The 18,170-nt window shown below is 35.6% G+C and overlaps 1 protein-coding gene across 4 annotated transcripts; it reads right to left on the bottom strand.

Annotated features, from left to right (window-relative positions):
- Nucleotides 1-416: 416 nt before the first annotated feature.
- Nucleotides 417-14,564, bottom strand: LOC135599193 (uncharacterized). Of its 4 annotated transcripts, none has more exons than XM_065094044.1 (7): nt 12,817-14,564; nt 12,531-12,586; nt 10,218-10,523; nt 9,853-10,089; nt 8,595-8,714; nt 8,252-8,380; nt 417-729 (listed from the first exon to the last, which is right to left on the bottom strand). In XM_065094044.1, exons 1-7 carry the CDS (start codon nt 14,519-14,521, stop codon nt 622-624), a joined length of 2,661 nt encoding a protein of 886 aa, XP_064950116.1. In that variant the 5' UTR covers nt 14,522-14,564; the 3' UTR covers nt 417-621. The 4 variants fall into 4 exon arrangements, with proteins under 4 accessions (XP_064950116.1, XP_064950117.1, XP_064950118.1 ...); XM_065094045.1 differs by having other exon boundaries at nt 10,248-10,523; XM_065094046.1 differs by lacking the exon at nt 417-729 and adding an exon at nt 1,171-1,427.
- Between the last annotated feature and the right edge of the window lie 3,606 nt (nt 14,565-18,170).

The following is an 18,170-nucleotide window of genomic DNA, read 5'->3' as shown; positions in this document are numbered from 1 at the left end:
TTGACGAGGATGTCAAACTCTTGAGTGAGAAAGATTATAACACCGTCAATTAGTCACACATCGAAAATAGACAAGAATAAGATTAACTTATAAGAGTCTGATGATTATATTACTATTAACTTTAGCTTAATCATTTTGACTAAATCAAATGAAATTGATAGATCAATTAGCTCCATGGACTCGAATCGTAACATTTAGTATCAAAATCAACCTAATATTTGAGAATGATGTGAAGCTTGAGTTCACGACATAAAATCACCACTAGACTGACTTCATATACATCATGCTAAGATTTGATATGATCTATACTAGACGGACATAAAACTCTTCAGTGAAAAAAATTATAATAACCTGATGAATATATTACTATCAACTTTAACTTTAATATTTATATTAGTGATCCAAGTCAAACAAAGTTAATGGCCAATTAGTCTATCAGGCTCAAGTCATTAACCGATAAAGACCTAGTGTAAGATTCAAACGACAAAAGAGGTCCATACATTCTCAAAGAGTTGCTTAAGTAACACAGGCCACTCCAGTCGAAATGGATTTTGTACCTGATTATTGTCATCGAAGGCAGTTCCTTACACACCTTAAAATGAGGTTCTAAGTTATCTTCCATTAATTCGCATTCCTCGCATAAACTTGGTGCTCTTGATGTCCTTCCTTTAGCTTTGTCATGCCATCCCATGCAGGGTCTCCTTCATATCCAGTAAATGCTACAGCATTCTGCAAAATGCAAACCATATACAAACTTATTCGTTTCAAAGATCTCAAGGTCAATTTTCCCTCACGGTGACGGCAGCAATCATGATACCAGATGATTTGAATGGTTCAGTTCCATTCATGTTTCCCTGTCGAAAAGGTCTTTAAGTCTAAATTTTTAATTAAGAAGCTTCCACCTGATCATACAACAGTCAAGAAATCATATCTGATCCCTAAATGACTGCTGATAGTCACAATCCTTGTCTTTCACAAGCATTACCAAATTCAGAATCAACCAGATCAGTGGTGTCCAAGTAAATCAGCACTTGGTCATCTGATATATGAATTCCACGGATGAAATGGACTCCTGAAACCTATCAATGGTTGTATGTTGTGATAACACCAACAGCAGCAGAAATTGGACAGAACCAGTATGATCTTATGTAAGCCATGCACTTGATACCCTGAAGTGTAACATTTCGACAAACATCTGATTTCCAGGAGCATCGAATATTTAGAGTAAACTCTATTATTATTTACAAGAGAGAAAACAAACCATTTAATGGTTCGCCACCAATAGGAGGTATAAACCTTCTGGTATACAAAATGTACACTAGTATGTGATATACTTTTTTGTGTTTTCATGTCTTAGCAAGCATGCACTTAACAAAATTGTTGAGGCAGATCAGATAATTCGATCATCATATAGGATTGTAGTACACCTGGTGAAATCAAGAAGACTCTGCAGTGTTATTATCTCAGCAGACTCGAGTATAATACTTAGAAGAAAAGAGCTTCATTAAGAAAGATTCAGAATCAGAATCTAGTTGCTTGTGTATTCATTTTCATATATGGAAAAAGATTCACAAATTGTTCACGTAGAAAAGAGGACAATTATAAGTAGAAATCTTTGTTGATGCAACCAGTTTAATAAAGCATTTTAGATGTAAAACAAGCACATTTTTATCATCTTAATAAATCAAGATCAAATAAAATGCAACTATTTTCCGTGTCCAAGAAAAATTGGCTAAAATGATGGTAAAATCTAGTTTATCTTAATCTTTAGAAGGTTAAGCATCAGTACTACCACCTACCAAAGTGTCCATGATACAACCAAAGAATGGAATCCTAATGAATAGATGGTTCCCAGGACAATACTAGGAATAGTTAAAAGACTGAAATGGCACACTGCAGGGAGTACAAACTAGATTTTTGACATCATATTTTTAGGATATCAACAGAGGTTTACTTCTGAATTAATTCTTCTTCAAGAATTATTGTCTCACATTTTATGGAGAACATGAAGTTGTAATCCATATCTATCAGTTGGCAAACAAATATTTTAATATGCCATAAGATGGATATTTAAATGCACAGTCTATACATTGATCAGTGAAGGAAACTCAATTAACTTCAGATAGGCTAACTAAGATAAACTACATATCCATGCCCCCTAATTAATATATGCTACAATTTCATTCAGAAATGCTCTAAAATGTTTATGCAAGTCCCAAAAATCCAACCAAATCATCAGATAAGGACATAAACAGGTTAGGAATTTAGAAGTACAGAATCATTAAATATATAAAAATATATATTTACGTTCAAAAGAGACAAGAATATGATTTTGCAAATGAAAGAATAAACCTACCAGGTGAACAACCTATAGTCACCTTTTATAGAAGATTTAAGAAATGCGACAAGGCTACCAAATCATAATGGTCCTAGAAATATTCTTGATCTTGTAGAAGGTATTTTCCTATCATATTTATAAACCATATGTTTCTGCCATCAATAAATTTTCTTCACTATAATGACAAGAAAGTCAACTTTTATCAGTTGATAGAATAATATCTGAAGTAAAAGATCTTGGGCAATTTTCTGAAAAAGGTCTCTAGTAATGGGTTTTTACCAGATGGTGCTCCCATATTTGGTTTTCACATGGGGGTGCCCCTTTTTCAAAAATCCCAATAATGCCCTTGAACCGAGTTATTTCAAGCCTAACCAATCCACAAGCCAGCTCAGTCCGGATTAGATTAATTCAGGTTGGATCACTTCGGATCGAGTCAGGTCGGATCCCTAATATTCAAGTTGCACTCATGTTACAATCGAGTTACACTCGTTCATAGAACCTATTAAAAATATATTAATTTTTATACAAACTTATTTTAAATTAATCATAAATAAAAATATATATTATAATTTTTGTTAGAATCATATTCTAGTAGAGTTCTTAAAGTTTTAATAATTAATTATCCTAAAATTTTCCAAAAATAAAAAATTATTAATTTTAAAATAGGTTAGGTAATCGAGTTTAACTATTTCAATTTTGAGTGTAACTAAATCAATATAGGAAATAGGAAATGTAGGATTTTATGACTAGTTTTACAATGAATTTAGGATGATTTTATATAGAAATTAATATCTTTTTTAACATGCTATGTGAATGAGTGTAATGGCTTTTTTCGATAATTTAGGACAATTGTATATAAAAATTAATATATTTTGAGGATAACTTGAGTTTTTAGTTTTATGATTAATTTAGAATAATTTTATATAGAAACTAATATATTTTTTAGTATGTTCTCTGAATGAGTGTAACTTAAGAGCATAATGGCTTTTCTTGGTCGTTTAGAATAATTTATATAAAAATTAATATATTTTTAGAATAACTCGAGTTTTTTAGTTTTACGATAAATTTAGGATAATTTTATATAAAAAATAATTTTTTTTTAATATGTTCTGTAAATGAGTATAACTCGAGCATAATGATTTTTCTAGATAAATTATGAAGAGGAGGCAGAAGAGGAGGGGAGGGAGTAGTGGAAGAGGAGTAAAAGGAAAAAGAGGAGGGGGGTGAGGGAGGTGGATAAGGGAGAGGGGGAGTGAAAGGAGGCAAAGGTGGAGGAATCTAGGGGGGATGGGGAGAAGGCGATGGAGTGGGAGAAGGTGACAGTAGAGGTGGGGTAGGAGGAGGAGGCATTGGTGGAGTGGGAGGAGGGGGAGGAAGCCAAGGGGGAGAGGGTGAGGAGGTGGAGTGGGAGGAGGCGGTGGAGGTGGTGGTGGAGTGGGAGAAGGAGGAGGTGGTGGAGGTGGGGGGTAGTTTGGGAAAATCAAGAGATAATCTAGGGCTTAATTAAATCAAATTGAATAGTTAGAGTTTAGTTGAACTAGTATGGTTTGATTCATCTCAATAAAACTGGTTCAGTCCTAAAAAACCAAGTCAAACCTAGTCAAAGGACAATCACTATCTTTTTATAATTTCATTGAGGGTATTTTGGTCAAAGCACAAAAAAGAGATGCCCTTAGTAAAAGCCAAATATGGGGGCATCATCTGGTAAAAGCCCATCACTAGGGGCTTTTTTTGGTAAATTGCCCAACGATCTTATCAATAATGCATAAATAAAAGGCATACTAGACCTAGTTCTTTTGGTTACTGTATTTCAAAGATAGTTTTCATCACCTCTAGGAGCTTGTCATCTATCCTAGCAAGGTAGAATAATATCAACAAAATGGGATTGTTCAATGGTCACTTTCAGCTAAACTCAAAGCAATACCGAGCTGCTACAGACCCAAAACAGACTCAATGTTAGGCCACCGACCTGTGGCCATATTCAGCCTCAATAAATAGCTGATAGGACCCTATCTGGATGTAATGGCAACCTCAGTATTGTCACAAGATAATTTTGTCCGATCTGGGGCCCAAGCGAGTGAAGACAACACCTCAGGATGCACATAATCAGGTTGAATATGGATGGGACAGCAGCTGTGATGTTTTGGAAGGGATTGGAGGTAACTCCCTGTTACAAAACAAAATCTAACGTACAATAGGTGTTAAACACTAGCAGCCGCTCTAAATTATAATGGATTGAAGACTCAGTCAACTACAAAATCAATTCCTTTAGTCGAGATGGAAAAAAGGGCTGGAACATCTGAATTGGGGACTGTCGAGTCCTAAACAGGTTAGGATTGGGGTCTGCGGACTTTATTTGGGCATTAACAATCCAGTCCAACTTGCTCAGTTTCAGCCAGATCCAAAGACAGCTTTATCCAGCCAACACAGGAATTGTCAACCCTATAGGACCCACCATGTGGTTCAGCAAAGGCTAGAGAGAGGTGCAAAGCAGCAGGACAGAGAAAACAGTGGTTTTGACATCTATCTTAATATTATTTTCAGCAAATATTTAATTATTTTTTTGATTATTCTACATTGGTTTTCAACACCATCAATGTCACTCCTAAGAACAGATGAAAAAGTTGAAGGATTGCATGAGGTCACTGATAGCATGCGTAAAAGTCAAATTTCAGGAATATGATCTTAATCGATTTCAGTATAGGACTACATGGTCACTTATAAGTGACGTGATGTATCTTCACCACCTAGGTGTCCTGAATTGCAAACGGTGGGCTAGGATGCCCAAAAGCAAAACATCATATCAGCATCCAAATATGCAAAGTAAGAATTCTCTCATTCTTTTGAACCAATACGAGTAAAGTAGTTTATCCACGAATAAAGGATTAGGTTAACAACTTCGAATACAGAAACACTTTAACGAACTAGACTTGTTAGAAACTATGACTAAAAGAAAATAAATATTATTTATTAAGAAGAAACTAAGTGGGTAGGAGAAAATCTAGCTATATTGATAGTGCATATTTAAAATTTGGTATAGAGGAAAAGTTAAAACACAAAAATGGTATAAGAATTGATATTCTTAAGGATCTTAAGAACAACGTTAGAGATATAATTATAATTATAAAATTTGTCTTAGGAGAAGAGGTTTTGAATGTTATAAGTATTTATGCCTCTCAAGTTGGAATAGATAACCAAACCAAAAGAGAACTTTAAGAAAATTATGATGATATCATTCGAGGAATACCTATAAACAAAAACTTACGAATAGAGGAGATTTGAATGGTCATACAGGAAAAACCTATGATAAATTTAAAGGGGTGCATGGGGCATTGGTTATGGAGAGAGATAAAGAGGGTCGGATAATTTTGGATTTTGCCACCTTATATAATCTTAGAATGTAAATACTTACTTCAAGAAAAGAGATAAATATTTGAGTACCTATAATAGTGGTCACAACTATAGTGAAATAGACTTTTTTCACTAAAAAGTTGGATAAAGTTATATGTAAGAATTGTAAAGTTATACCTAGCGAAAGTTTGGAGAATCAAGTTTTTAGATATTTGTGGATCGTGTTAAAGCTAGAGAAAGAAAGTGTAAAGATTTAGGTAATATTAGATGCATTAAAGGCGAAGATCAAAGAATACTTTTTAATGATAACAAGATTAAAGAAAGATGAAAAAGTTATTTTTATAAATTATTTAATAAATATTCCACATAGTTATTATATTTAATGATAAATATTAGTGGTAGATTTAATAATCATAAATTTAAAGGGCCCCTCCAATTGATATTAGTGGTAGATTTAATAGATTTAATAAATCTATGATATTATATTAAATCATAGATTTAATATTAGTGGTAGATTTAATAATCATATGTTTTTAAAATAGTGGGAGAAAAAAAATTTGGTGCCAATTTACAAAAATAAGGGTAACATATAAAATTATTCAAATTATAGAGGAATTAAAATCATTAGTCATACTATGAAATTTTGAGGAAAGTTATCGAAAATAAAATAAGGCTTGAAACAAATATCGTTGAAAATCAATTTGATTTTATGCCTAGAAGATCAACCATAAAAGCTATTTATTTATTAATATAATTAATGAAAAAACATAGGAAGAAAAATAAATATTTGCATACGATTTTTATTGACTTAGAGAAAACCTATGATAGGGTTCCCAGATATTTATCATGGTAGGTTTTAGAAAAGAAAGGTGTATCCATTAATTATATTAATGCTATTAAAGAAATATATAATAATGTAGCTACTAGTGTTAAGCTTATAGGGAGTGTCTAGTGAGTTTCCTATTAGCATAGAATTACATCAAGGATCTACATTAAGTCTCTATCTTTTTACATTGATAATGGATAAATTTACTAGTCACTTACATGATAGACCTTCATAGTGTATATTATTTGGTGATGATATTGTCTTTAGTTGATAAGAGCCTAAGTGGAGTTAATTATAAACTTGAACTATGGAGGCAAGCCTTAAATGCCTTGAACTTTGTGCATGGTAGACTTCTTTGGACCCTTGTAACCCAACCGTTCAAAGCTTACGAAGTCCATATTTGTATGACGAAGTCCATCTTTATATTTTATAGTGCCTATAAGGTGTTTATTTAAAAATTGGCCCCACTAAATCATCTTTTCCTTGTAAGTCTCTATGGACTGCACAAGGTTATAGGAAGGTTAACCATTTGAGGGTAGATAACCGGATACCACATAAGTTAGTATGGGGCTTGGTAAAACCAACTAGGTTTGTGAAAGCTTGCGCTAATAAATCTCCTCCCTCTTCCTTGTCCCCCCTCGACCTCCTCCAGCAATACCTTGGTATATTCTATCATACCATGTATCAGTACAACAGAATGGACTAGACCCATATCGGTTCAACCATAGACAAGCATGGGTCCAGTACCCGAAATTAAAAACCTTATTATTATTAATTACCTCTTTATTGATGATTTATGTCTTATTTATATCCAAAGTTATATTATTATTTTTTTGCATCACACATGCTTTTTCTTTTCCTAATGCCAATTCAACCTAACATTGACATATGTGGATTTATCGTGTGTTGCAATCTTCTTCACAAAAGGTATAATGTCTTTGTCTAATAATTCAAAATCCACTTGTATCCTTCCTATGTTGGTTCCATCTCAGTGAATTGAGATAACCTGCATCTTGGCCAATGTTAGCTAACTTAAATGGCAGCATGGTTACTCTAACACCATTGGTTTTCACCAAGTAGCTGCTGATTCAATAACCCACAATGTTCTATAAACCAAAATTATTTAAACTCAAAACATTAAAAGTATCCATGGTCATATATAACAATTCATCTCATTGGACATCTTTGATGCAGGACTATGCATCATTAGTTCCTATTGGTGGGATCATCAACATAATACATTAAACCAAGGTTCTAAATTTCGAATGATACTGCCTGTACCAGACGGTACGCACCGGTCCGCCAGCAGACCGGTATGCAGACCACCCCTATCGGGCGGAACGCTTGATATAGCCCCGTATCAAACAATACGGGGTTGTATCGGATAGTGACGGTCAAAATTTCGATCGTTACCGACCTGCAACAGTGCTCCAACGATCAAATTAACCGTTGGAGCCCTTTCTCATGGGTTTTTAAACTCATCCTCCCCCCTATTTCACTTCATTTCACTCTCACACTCTCTTAAACTACCTCAAACTCATTTTTTCTCATATTCTTTATCTCATATTTTCACTCTCTTAAACTCTACAAAGGAACGATTTGTGAATTCTAGAGAACTTAAAGAAAGCTAATTGATTAATCAATTTTCAGGTGATAAGATAAATCAGTTTGTGAAATGTTCAAAAGAAGAAACACAGACAGCAAGAAAATAAAACTAAATAAAAAATGATATATACCTTGATTTCCTTATTGGAGAATCCGGCAAAAAGTCTCCCGTGCCAGTACAAAAGAGAAGTTATAACTGAGTCACAATTGATGGAAGCAATAGTACCAATGTCTGCTTCTAGTTCATTTTCTGACAACTCCTGTATGTATTGCAATAATACTTTCAATAAACAAATTCAGGAACTATGACATACACTGATTGATTCATTCTCAGTTTAAAACAGAGATTTTACTGCTATAGAACTTTTAATATACAAATTCATAACTATTGCATATACTCATTAATTCATTAGTTAAAAGAGAGATTTTATCCAAAATTTCTATACAAGTAACATCAAGTGACAAAACACAGACCTGTATGTGGATGGTTTTATCCCATCCTCCAGCGAAAATTGAACCTCTGTCAATGTAAAGTGCAAAAATTGCACCACCCTGAATTTGCTCCGATTTTACAAGCACATCATTACTCCACACCTGATGACATCAGTTACTAGAATGCCTAAGCCTTAATGATTACGACCAATTGAAAATGAGCACAAAGAACTATAAATAAGCACAAAGACAGGCATGCAAGTGCATGGACAAAAAGCATAATTCTATGGTGGACAATGTTAAAGAGCAGCAGTCCAGTTTCCAATAAGGAGCAGAGAAAATATCAGTAACTCCTAAGAAGTACAAGATGAATAAAAAACAAGCAAAACTTTCATGAGAACTAAATACCTCATGAGTCAACACAATCTTTTCATTTACCTTCACACAGACGATAAGGAAGAATGACCAAAATGGTATGGCCATATGACAATGTGATGACAAAGCACATAAAGGAAACATAAAAGTTCTACTAGTTCCGATCTTAAAATTAAAATGGTTCACGATACATCATTTTTGCTGTTCCATTTGTCAATTTCATGAACCTGCATGCTAAAAATTTGTGTCCTTATGACATGTATGAGAAATCTGAAAAGCAATAGTGTACTTAAAGAACAACAGACTTCCAACTCAAGAAAAAAATTAAACAAAACTGTCATTGTCCACTGTCTATCTACAAATTAACTGTAAAATCCTAACAACCAACATGAGGCAGGCTTATTTTCTAATTGTGTTCATTGTAAATTGAGTGAACCACCTCAAACTTTATAGCTAAACAGATTTGTTTGTTTTTTTGCTTGAGTTGGAAGTCTGTTGTTCTTCAAGCACACTATTTCTCCTCAGATTTCTCATACATGCCATAAGGACATAAATTTTTAGCATGCAGATTCATGAAATTGAAAAATGAAACAGCAAAAATGATGTCTTGTGAACCATTTCAGAAGTAATCTTTTTTGTTTGTTTAGGAAATGATAATATAGGTGTAAATGTATCATGAACTCCCATAACAAGTGAAATAGTCGATTTTCCAAGAGTCAATTGGAGTCACAGCAGAAATCATCACGTGAAGTAATAATAATTTTCCAATTGTTACAGATATACGAAGGCAGAGTTTTGGCAACATCACAGTATTCACTGTTCAACTTTATTAGAATATACTACAACAGTAGAAGTTCCAAATTATAGTATCAATTTTTCACTAAAAGGAAATGGAAAATTAAATGAACACGTAAGCAGCACTGACCTTTAGAACTCCATTTTCATGGGATGAAATAAGCAAATTGCTCTTGACTGAAAGCGATAAAATAGGGGTTGAATTTCCTGGTGCCTCATCCCCTAAAACTGCCAGGGGGCTGTGGTCATGGAGCCACCATAATCTGATGGTACCATCCCAACTTCCACTATAAAGAAAACCATTAGCAACTGCCAAAGAAGATACCGTTGATTTATGGCCAACCATGGTGAATGAAAGGGAGTAATCCTGGAAAGAAGAGGGGTAAGATACAAAGGTTACTTTCCAATTATAGTGGTACACATCTAACATGCAAAAGGTTGCTTTTTGGAAGAAGATGAAGATAACTAAAGTTCTAAATGAAGATTAACATTAACTTTATCAGAATGTAGATCTAAGCATAAAACCTGCATGGACCAAGCTTTTATAGACTTGTCTCCACTACCACTATAGAGGTATCCTGTTCCTGAAACAGCCAAACAGTGAATGCCACTATAACGCCAATCATTATGCTCATACCATTTCTTCCATGGCTCTTGACCGAGAGATGGACCAATGCTCCAAAGGAAAATACCACTTCCACTGTCACCACTTATGCAAAATGGCTTGTTTCCATCATCCGAAACAAGTAAAGCCGTCACTCTGTGTTCGTGGCCTTTTAAAGATTGAAAATGAGAAAAGTCCTACATGACACAAACAAAAAATTTTAAATAAAGAAGATTGATAACATATTCTCCTTAAGGAAAATTGACAATACCAACAAAGTATAACAGATAAAGGAGAGAAGAATTACAAGGGTGTCCATTTTCTTCAGCATCAGAGTTATTAATTGATTGAACAAGAAACAAACAATGCATATGATGTCCATACTATATATATGTCAATAAGTTGAAAAACATATTGTTGAAAGACATGTAAGACTTGGAAAATAGACCTAAAACCAAGAATGGGGAAATAGATAATATGATGTTAAGATTTAACATGTTACATTTGAATATATAACAAATATTTGTAGAGAAATATTCCATTTATAACATGTATACTTGAGCTCGTATTCCCTGATATCTGTACCTGGATTATCCAGGATCCCAGAAAATCAAGTATATAATCATGGTATTAAGAAGAACATGTTATAATGTCCCAACTATTGGGGTAAGCTACATTGATGTGTTCCTGCAATTGAGCTTTATAAAGGACATTGCTAGTTAAAATAAGAGCAGTCTCTTTTATTATTTCTAAAAAGGTTATCTTAGATCTTCCTCTCTCCCCTTGCACCACTAACCCTAATTGACTCCATCGTCTAATGAGGGCATCGATATGTCTTTTGTAGCTTTCATACCATATTAAAAAATTTCCTTCTTTTATCCCCTACCAAAAGGTCCAAAACTACAATTAATTGTTCTTAAAAGAAAATTATTTTTTACTATATTTTTTAGTAACCACAAAAATTCATCTCAACTATAATAACTATTTATACATATTTCCTAAATGCTCAACTGATCGATCTATATAGCATGGGTGAGATTGAAATTCTTTATTTTTTTTTCCTTAAATCTAGGAAACACACTATATTCACACAACCTTTGATGTTCCTCTCCTCATCTTTAATGTCAAACCTTAACAAATTTTGCTGGATTTTCAATTAGGCATATATTTATTTATTAACACATTAACATATTTTAATTATTTACCTACATCTCTTCATGATTCTAAGCATCCAGATCCTACCAGAATCAAGAATGAGCTCTTTTAATTCATCAAAGGTCCTAAATTACCTAAATATTCACTCGTTCCCTTGAGGAAACTTTTTACGTTCATACAAGCTACATATACTCATTTATCATAACTTAGTGACCCTTCCAATAAGAAGACAATTTAACCTTTTTGCCTCATATTTAAAATCCTTGTGGGTCTTTAAAAGTTCAAAGCCAACAATAAATTCAGAATGGTACAAGGACTCAATGAAACGCAATTCCTTTAGTTAGTGCTTTAAATTATGTTTCCTTAGTCTGAACTAAGGTCTACAATGTGCTTCCATATTGTTTATTAATATAAAAAATAGAAAAGGTAAAAAGAATAAGCAAATTAGCATGCTTTCTTCCACTTTATCGAGAACAATTTCACTATTTCTTTTCTAGACAAGGAGCAAACTAACGGATTTTCAAATTCAGAGTTGCTTCCAACTATTTTTCATATCAAAAAAATCATCATAGGGTCAGTTCTAAGAACTATGGAGATCAAGAAGGTTTCTTCTAAGATAATAAATTCCGCAATTGACTATCAGCCTGATGTCAATCCTTAAACCTGGCAATAAATCCTAACCAAAACATATTTTTGTGAGATATCTGACTGAAAACCTAGATCTGATGAAACAAAGTATATTTCCTAAGCTGCTAAAATTCAATGAAAAAATCAGAAAAATATAGAAGAGGAGAGAAAGTTTAGCAGTAGGATCAGCATTCATTTTAAACTCATTCTACAGTGGAATGATTATGCTGTTATTTGTCAACTAATAATTGCATCAGAGGAACAACAACAAGAATTTAGCACAGATTATAGAGAAGCTAATCGTGGCTTCCAATAAAGGAATAATGCATTTCTATCAGATAGCAATTGACTATCACGTAAATATACAATAATGCTATCATAGGTTGAGCAGCCTGTAGAAAATGTGCCATGCGAGGAGTTACCTGCAAGGACCACACATTGATTGTCTTGTCAAATGAAGAGCTAAACAGAAAGCCCCCTTCAAAAGGAAGATATGTATTAGATAAATTTTAAACTTCAGTATCATAGAAAACTAGCAAAACATGACTAGAAAAAGATTACCTCAAATCTCAAGCAGAAAAATAGAGTTTATAACAAGAAGAGGGTACATTATATATACTGAGTAAGAAGCATATGGTGTAACAAAAGAAAACAAACATAAAACCAGTACAATATCGAACTTTTAACAGTAGAAAATTTTGTTTGTACCGCCAATAGCCAACCCAGTTACACAATCCTTGTGGCCCTGAAGAGACACAGATTTCAAGTGACCTCCATACAGCCCTTTGACAAAGTCTCCATCAATTTTCTCCTGCTGCAAATGCTCCCCATCGGAAACATTGCTCCCTATCATTGCAACATCTGAAACATTCTTAGAAACACTTGAGTTCACTTCCCTTGGGGAAACATTTGGGGAATTTTTATGTAAGGAAAACAAATTCCCAAGAACTAAGCAGCATAAGAAAGTATCTTTTGCTACAAGTCCATCCCAAGGATGAAGATCATAAAGAAAATTTTCTACAAAAGGACGCTGAATGCAGTGCCAAATATCATATACTTGAGGTCGGTTTTGCACCTCATAACTCAAACATGATGTGAGAATATGAAGCAACGGTTCAAATTGAGTGCCCAGCAAAAACATTTCCAACTTAGAGACCACTATCACCTTCCATGCATCATATGATTCAACAAAATTCTCGTGTTTCCCTTTATCAAAGACACAAAACCAACCATTGAGTACCTGTGTTGCAGGCAACTCATCACCAGTAACAAGTATGACTAAGATGCAGGCCAATGACCACACATCCGAGCCATATCCAAGAGCACCTTTAAATCCACAATTGCTGGCATCCTCATCATACACCTGAAGAAGTACTTCAGGGCTTATAAACACTTGGTTCTCGGCCTCGCCATAGTTATCCCCTCCTCCATTGGGTGCACAAGAACTGACAGCTTGCCAAATTTGCCTTCCTGTTAGCAAAACTTTGTTTAAATCAATAAGGCAATGTCCAGACTCATCGAAACAGATGCAGGAAGGCATCAAGCAACCACAGATGATGCCCTGCGAGTGCAAACCCATCACTGCTTCACATAGGTCCAAACTCGTCTTCCCAAATGCAAGAAAGTTCTCAACACTCCCTCCAGATAAAATAAGCTTCCTCTTCTTTTTCAAAACATCTGAAAGGGTTCGATCAAAGCTTTCAGAAACCAAGTAAAGATTAGATCTTTCTTTTTCCGGGTTCATCCAGAACCCGTAAACCCTACAAAGGCCCCGTCTTTCCTTCCAGGTGGCCTCCGCAAGAAAACGCAGTTCGTCTCTCACCCGATCTCCCAATTCATGCATAGCCTCCACCACGCTCGCCGTGTAACTGAGACGAAACCATCCAGGTTCTTTAGACGAAGACGAGGCCGTAACGATTGGCAGAAGACTCACGAGCTGATTCGTGGACGAGAACCAGGGACCGCCGAGAGGCGAGGACATGGTTGCCACCAAAAGCTCGGCCGTTGTACCTTCAGCGGGAACGGGAGAGATGGCGTCCGGAGGCAAGATTGTATATTTCCAGGTAGAGTAGAGGAGGCGTTGGTCCCCGGACAGGGGGGAAAACTCCAGAGCAGAAGACGGTTTGGATTTGGCATCGGACGCGGAAGAAGGGAACAGAGGGTGAGAAGAGGAGGAAGAGATGAGGCGGAGAAGGTCGATGTTTTTGGGAAGCGCATCGTAGCCGAGGGAACGGGGGAAGGGGACGACCTGGTTGCAGGCGGGGCAGCGGACGGCATCGGGGAGAGCGGAGAGCGGCGTGGGTAGGGCGGCGATGCACTGCTCGCAGACGGAGTGGCCGCAGGCGAGGACACGGGGCACCGTGGACCTCTCGTCGTACGGCTCCAGACAAACCGGGCACTCCGGCGACTCCATGACTCTTTCTCTTCCCCGAATGGAGCGGATCAAAATACTCGAGCCTTTCGGTGGTACATATATATATATATATATATATATATATATATATATATATATATATATATATATATATATATATATATATATATATATATATATATATATATATATATATAAGATAAAGGACGAATTTTCCAAAAAATCCCTTATATTAACTCATATTAAAAATAAAAAATAAAAAACTCTATCCTCTTATAAAAAGTAATTTAAAAGTTAAAAACAATTTTATTAAACATAACCTAAAACAATATAATAATAATAATATTTATATATTTAAAATAATATTAAAATTCTAATATTTTTAAATATTTAAAAATCTTCAAAATAAATTTGAAATGTTTAGATGACCATCGATTTTTACTTTTAGCTTTTTAAATAGTTTTTTACTGATTTTAGTCCTTAAAAGGTTAAATTTATATAATTTAATGATTCATATAGGTAAATATATATATATATATATATATATCTTAAAGAATTGTTTTATGTACTTTTGTTATTTTATTAAGGACCTTTCTAGGAAATCGTCCCAAACTTCATGAAAGATCCATTAAATAGGATCTAAATAACTCGAATACAAAATATTAAGAGCTTCAGCAAAAACTGATCGATATCTCCTACTATAGTACTGTTCTAATGTCCTAAATCTAATGACAAAGTCCAAAGCCTCCTTGGCATCAAAGAATTTTCCCTCTTTCATCCCTTATAATATATGTCGAGTAAAAGACCCATCATTCTGTCTATAGCAGAACATCCAAATTGCTCCCCCGTCTACAGCTCTCAGAATGCCAATCACAATCATAACTTTAATCTAAATAAGAAAATCTTGATAGTGGTTACGAAAATGGGAGTTGTTCTGAAGATTTAGCAACAAGACACCTTAATTGACAAGCCAATCAATCTCCTTCTCACCAAGTATTAAAAAAAAAAAAAAAAAAAAGCAAGTTAAGTACAACTGATTGTTTAAAAAACATCCATTGCAAAATAGCATTCAGAAAAGACATATTTTAAAGAGTCATTATGGAGGTGACAAACTGGACAAAGAATAATAGGTTGAGCATGATTAAACTTAGCAAACCAATCAGGTGGGAAGCCTTCTCCATATCAATTTTCAAAGAAATATTTTAAATTTAGGGGTATTTAACTTCCACACTGCCTTCCAACCCGTCCAAGATTCCTCCTTAGAAAAGTTTTATCTACTAATCATGTTATAGGCATTCTTAGAACTGGCCAGGGGAAGGTTCCAAATCTATTTATCCTCATTGGGCTCCAGAGAAAGGTGTGGATTCTAAAATCTAGCTCACTAATTCAGGGTGAAAATGTATATTAATGACATGTACGTTCCAATGTTGATCCCCAATTAAATCAGCCTCAATGTCAAAATTCCTAATTTCAGTCATGTTAATGTATGTAGGCCAAGTAAGAAGTTAGTATATTGTCAATCCAGAGTTCTTTCCAAATAATAGTATATCTATGATTTCCAAATGTTAGCAGATCTATCATAGATCTAACTTAGTGATTTGATTTGATTATGTGAGTCCAAGTTGATCTTTAAACCAAGATTGAACCAACCTATACCCATAAGGTATTCTCTTGATTCACAAGAGAAATAGTTCTTTTGACATTAGGTGTTACTGAGCCTTGCACAGTCCCAAAGGTGACCGAGCAAGGCTGTTGATCCACCTCGATCGGGTCCCAACGATAGGGCCAAGCGACCCAAGAAGAAACACAAGACCCTCGCATAAAGGGTCCTACACTCCAAAAAGGCGAATATGTTTGAAGATTCTGTTTGGGATCGGACTACTCTCCTATGGCACCCATAGGTGACTGAGGTCCTATATTTAAGAGTTCAGCTCGAGGGCCGGGAGGCTCCCCAATAGCGCCCACATGTGGTCGGGGAGGCTATGATCGATGAGAGACTTGTGCAGAGGGAAATCCTTGTCATTCATGGCATTACAAATGGGTGATCTTTCCGATGCCCCTCAAAACTTCATTAAAGCCCCATTATGAGGGCCTCAAGTGTGTGTAGAAGGTATAGGGCAAGGGTATGGCTACGAAACAATATTGTCGTAGATCGCTATACCCGAGGATGGCGAAGCAGATCTACTGCTCTCCCTCAAAAGTCTAGATTAACACATTCTTTAGTAATGAAGTGGTGGTGAGTCATCTCATGCCGATCTCCTTTAACTTTCCCCTGATGCTAACTCGTTCTTAGTTTGTAGCATCATCACTATGTGATGGCTTTCATCAACCGAGTCTGAGATGTTGGTGCTATAATTAACCAACAGCCTTTAATGATTGATGACCTCTAGGATGAGGTTAAGAATTTGAAGAAGGGATTGACCCATGTTGCTGCCAGTAGGGTGGAGGCTTTAGTGACAGAGTTGGCAGGTTAGTTGGAAGATGCAGAATGACACCTAGCTAGCTTCGCTAAGCAGTTGAAGGAAGTATGGGGGAACAATCAAATGATGGAGGATGAGATGTTGTGAATTACTTGGGAGCTAGACTTGATGAAGACAAAGGCCCGGGAAGTAAAGGAGGCACTAGACACAGTGAAGATGGAGGCCCAATCGGCAAAGGAGGCGCTAGACGCAACGAAGGCGGAGGCTCAAGAATACATCCATAAAAGTAAGGAGTTTGTGACTAAAGATGGCATCCACCAGTTAACTGATTCGAGAGAGAGAATAGGTATCCTTTGGATAAGCTTTGTTGAGATCAATATGTTAGGATCAAGGGCGGCACTAAGAGGGGGGGTGAATTAGTGCAGTGAAAAACTTTCACTATTTCAAGAAACTTATTTCGATTAAAACTGATTCCGATGAAAATGGTTTCGATTCAATCTGTTTCGGAAAGAATTTAAACTTGAAAGCTTTCGTGAAAGTGCAAGAGAAGACTAAGGTGATTTGCAGTAATGTAAATTACACAAATGAAAAGTGTCAATTTCATAAAGTCTTCATACTATTAAAGCCGATCTCGAAAGGTGTTTAATTGAAAGTATATGTAAACATAGTTAAAGCACAATAAAGAGGAGAGGTAGTTTGCTATAAAAGAAAGTTGCTCAAAGTAAATATAAACCGAGTTTTAGAGTGGTTCAATCAATGTGACCTACATTCACTTTCGAATTCCTCCTTCGATGAGGTCACCGATGTCCACTAAAGGCCTTCCTTCAATAGGTGAAGACCGAACACCTCTTTACAGCACTTTCTCCTTTTCCCGGGTTTAGAAGATGAACCCTTACATGTCTCACTCATCTTTCTTGGATAGTTACAAGGCTAAGAGATGGAGGAGGAGAACTCTAATTTTTACAACACTTTAAGACTCAAGAATTCAAGATTAAGCCAATAGGTTTTGTGCCCTTTCATGCAGAAAACGGTGGGATTTTTATAGGCCCCAATGGTTTCAAAAATGGAGCCAAAAAGTGTTTAATCTCGGATTTCCGGGGTCCTAGCGGTACCACTGGCATTACTAGGCGGTACTACCACCCGACACCTAACACTGGGCGGTACTACCACTCAGTCTGGGTGGTACCACCGCCTGACAGAGCTCGGAGACCGAGCTCTATCGGTACCACCGCCGGACAAGGGCGATACCACTGTTGGCAGCAATAACT

Source organism: Musa acuminata, chromosome BXJ2-1 (genome assembly GCF_036884655.1).
Source record: "Musa acuminata AAA Group cultivar baxijiao chromosome BXJ2-1, Cavendish_Baxijiao_AAA, whole genome shotgun sequence".
In the NCBI taxonomy this organism is placed as follows: domain Eukaryota; kingdom Viridiplantae; phylum Streptophyta; class Magnoliopsida; order Zingiberales; family Musaceae; genus Musa; species Musa acuminata.
Note: the sequence above shows the minus strand (reverse complement) of the source record. Positions and strands in the feature narration are given on the sequence as shown.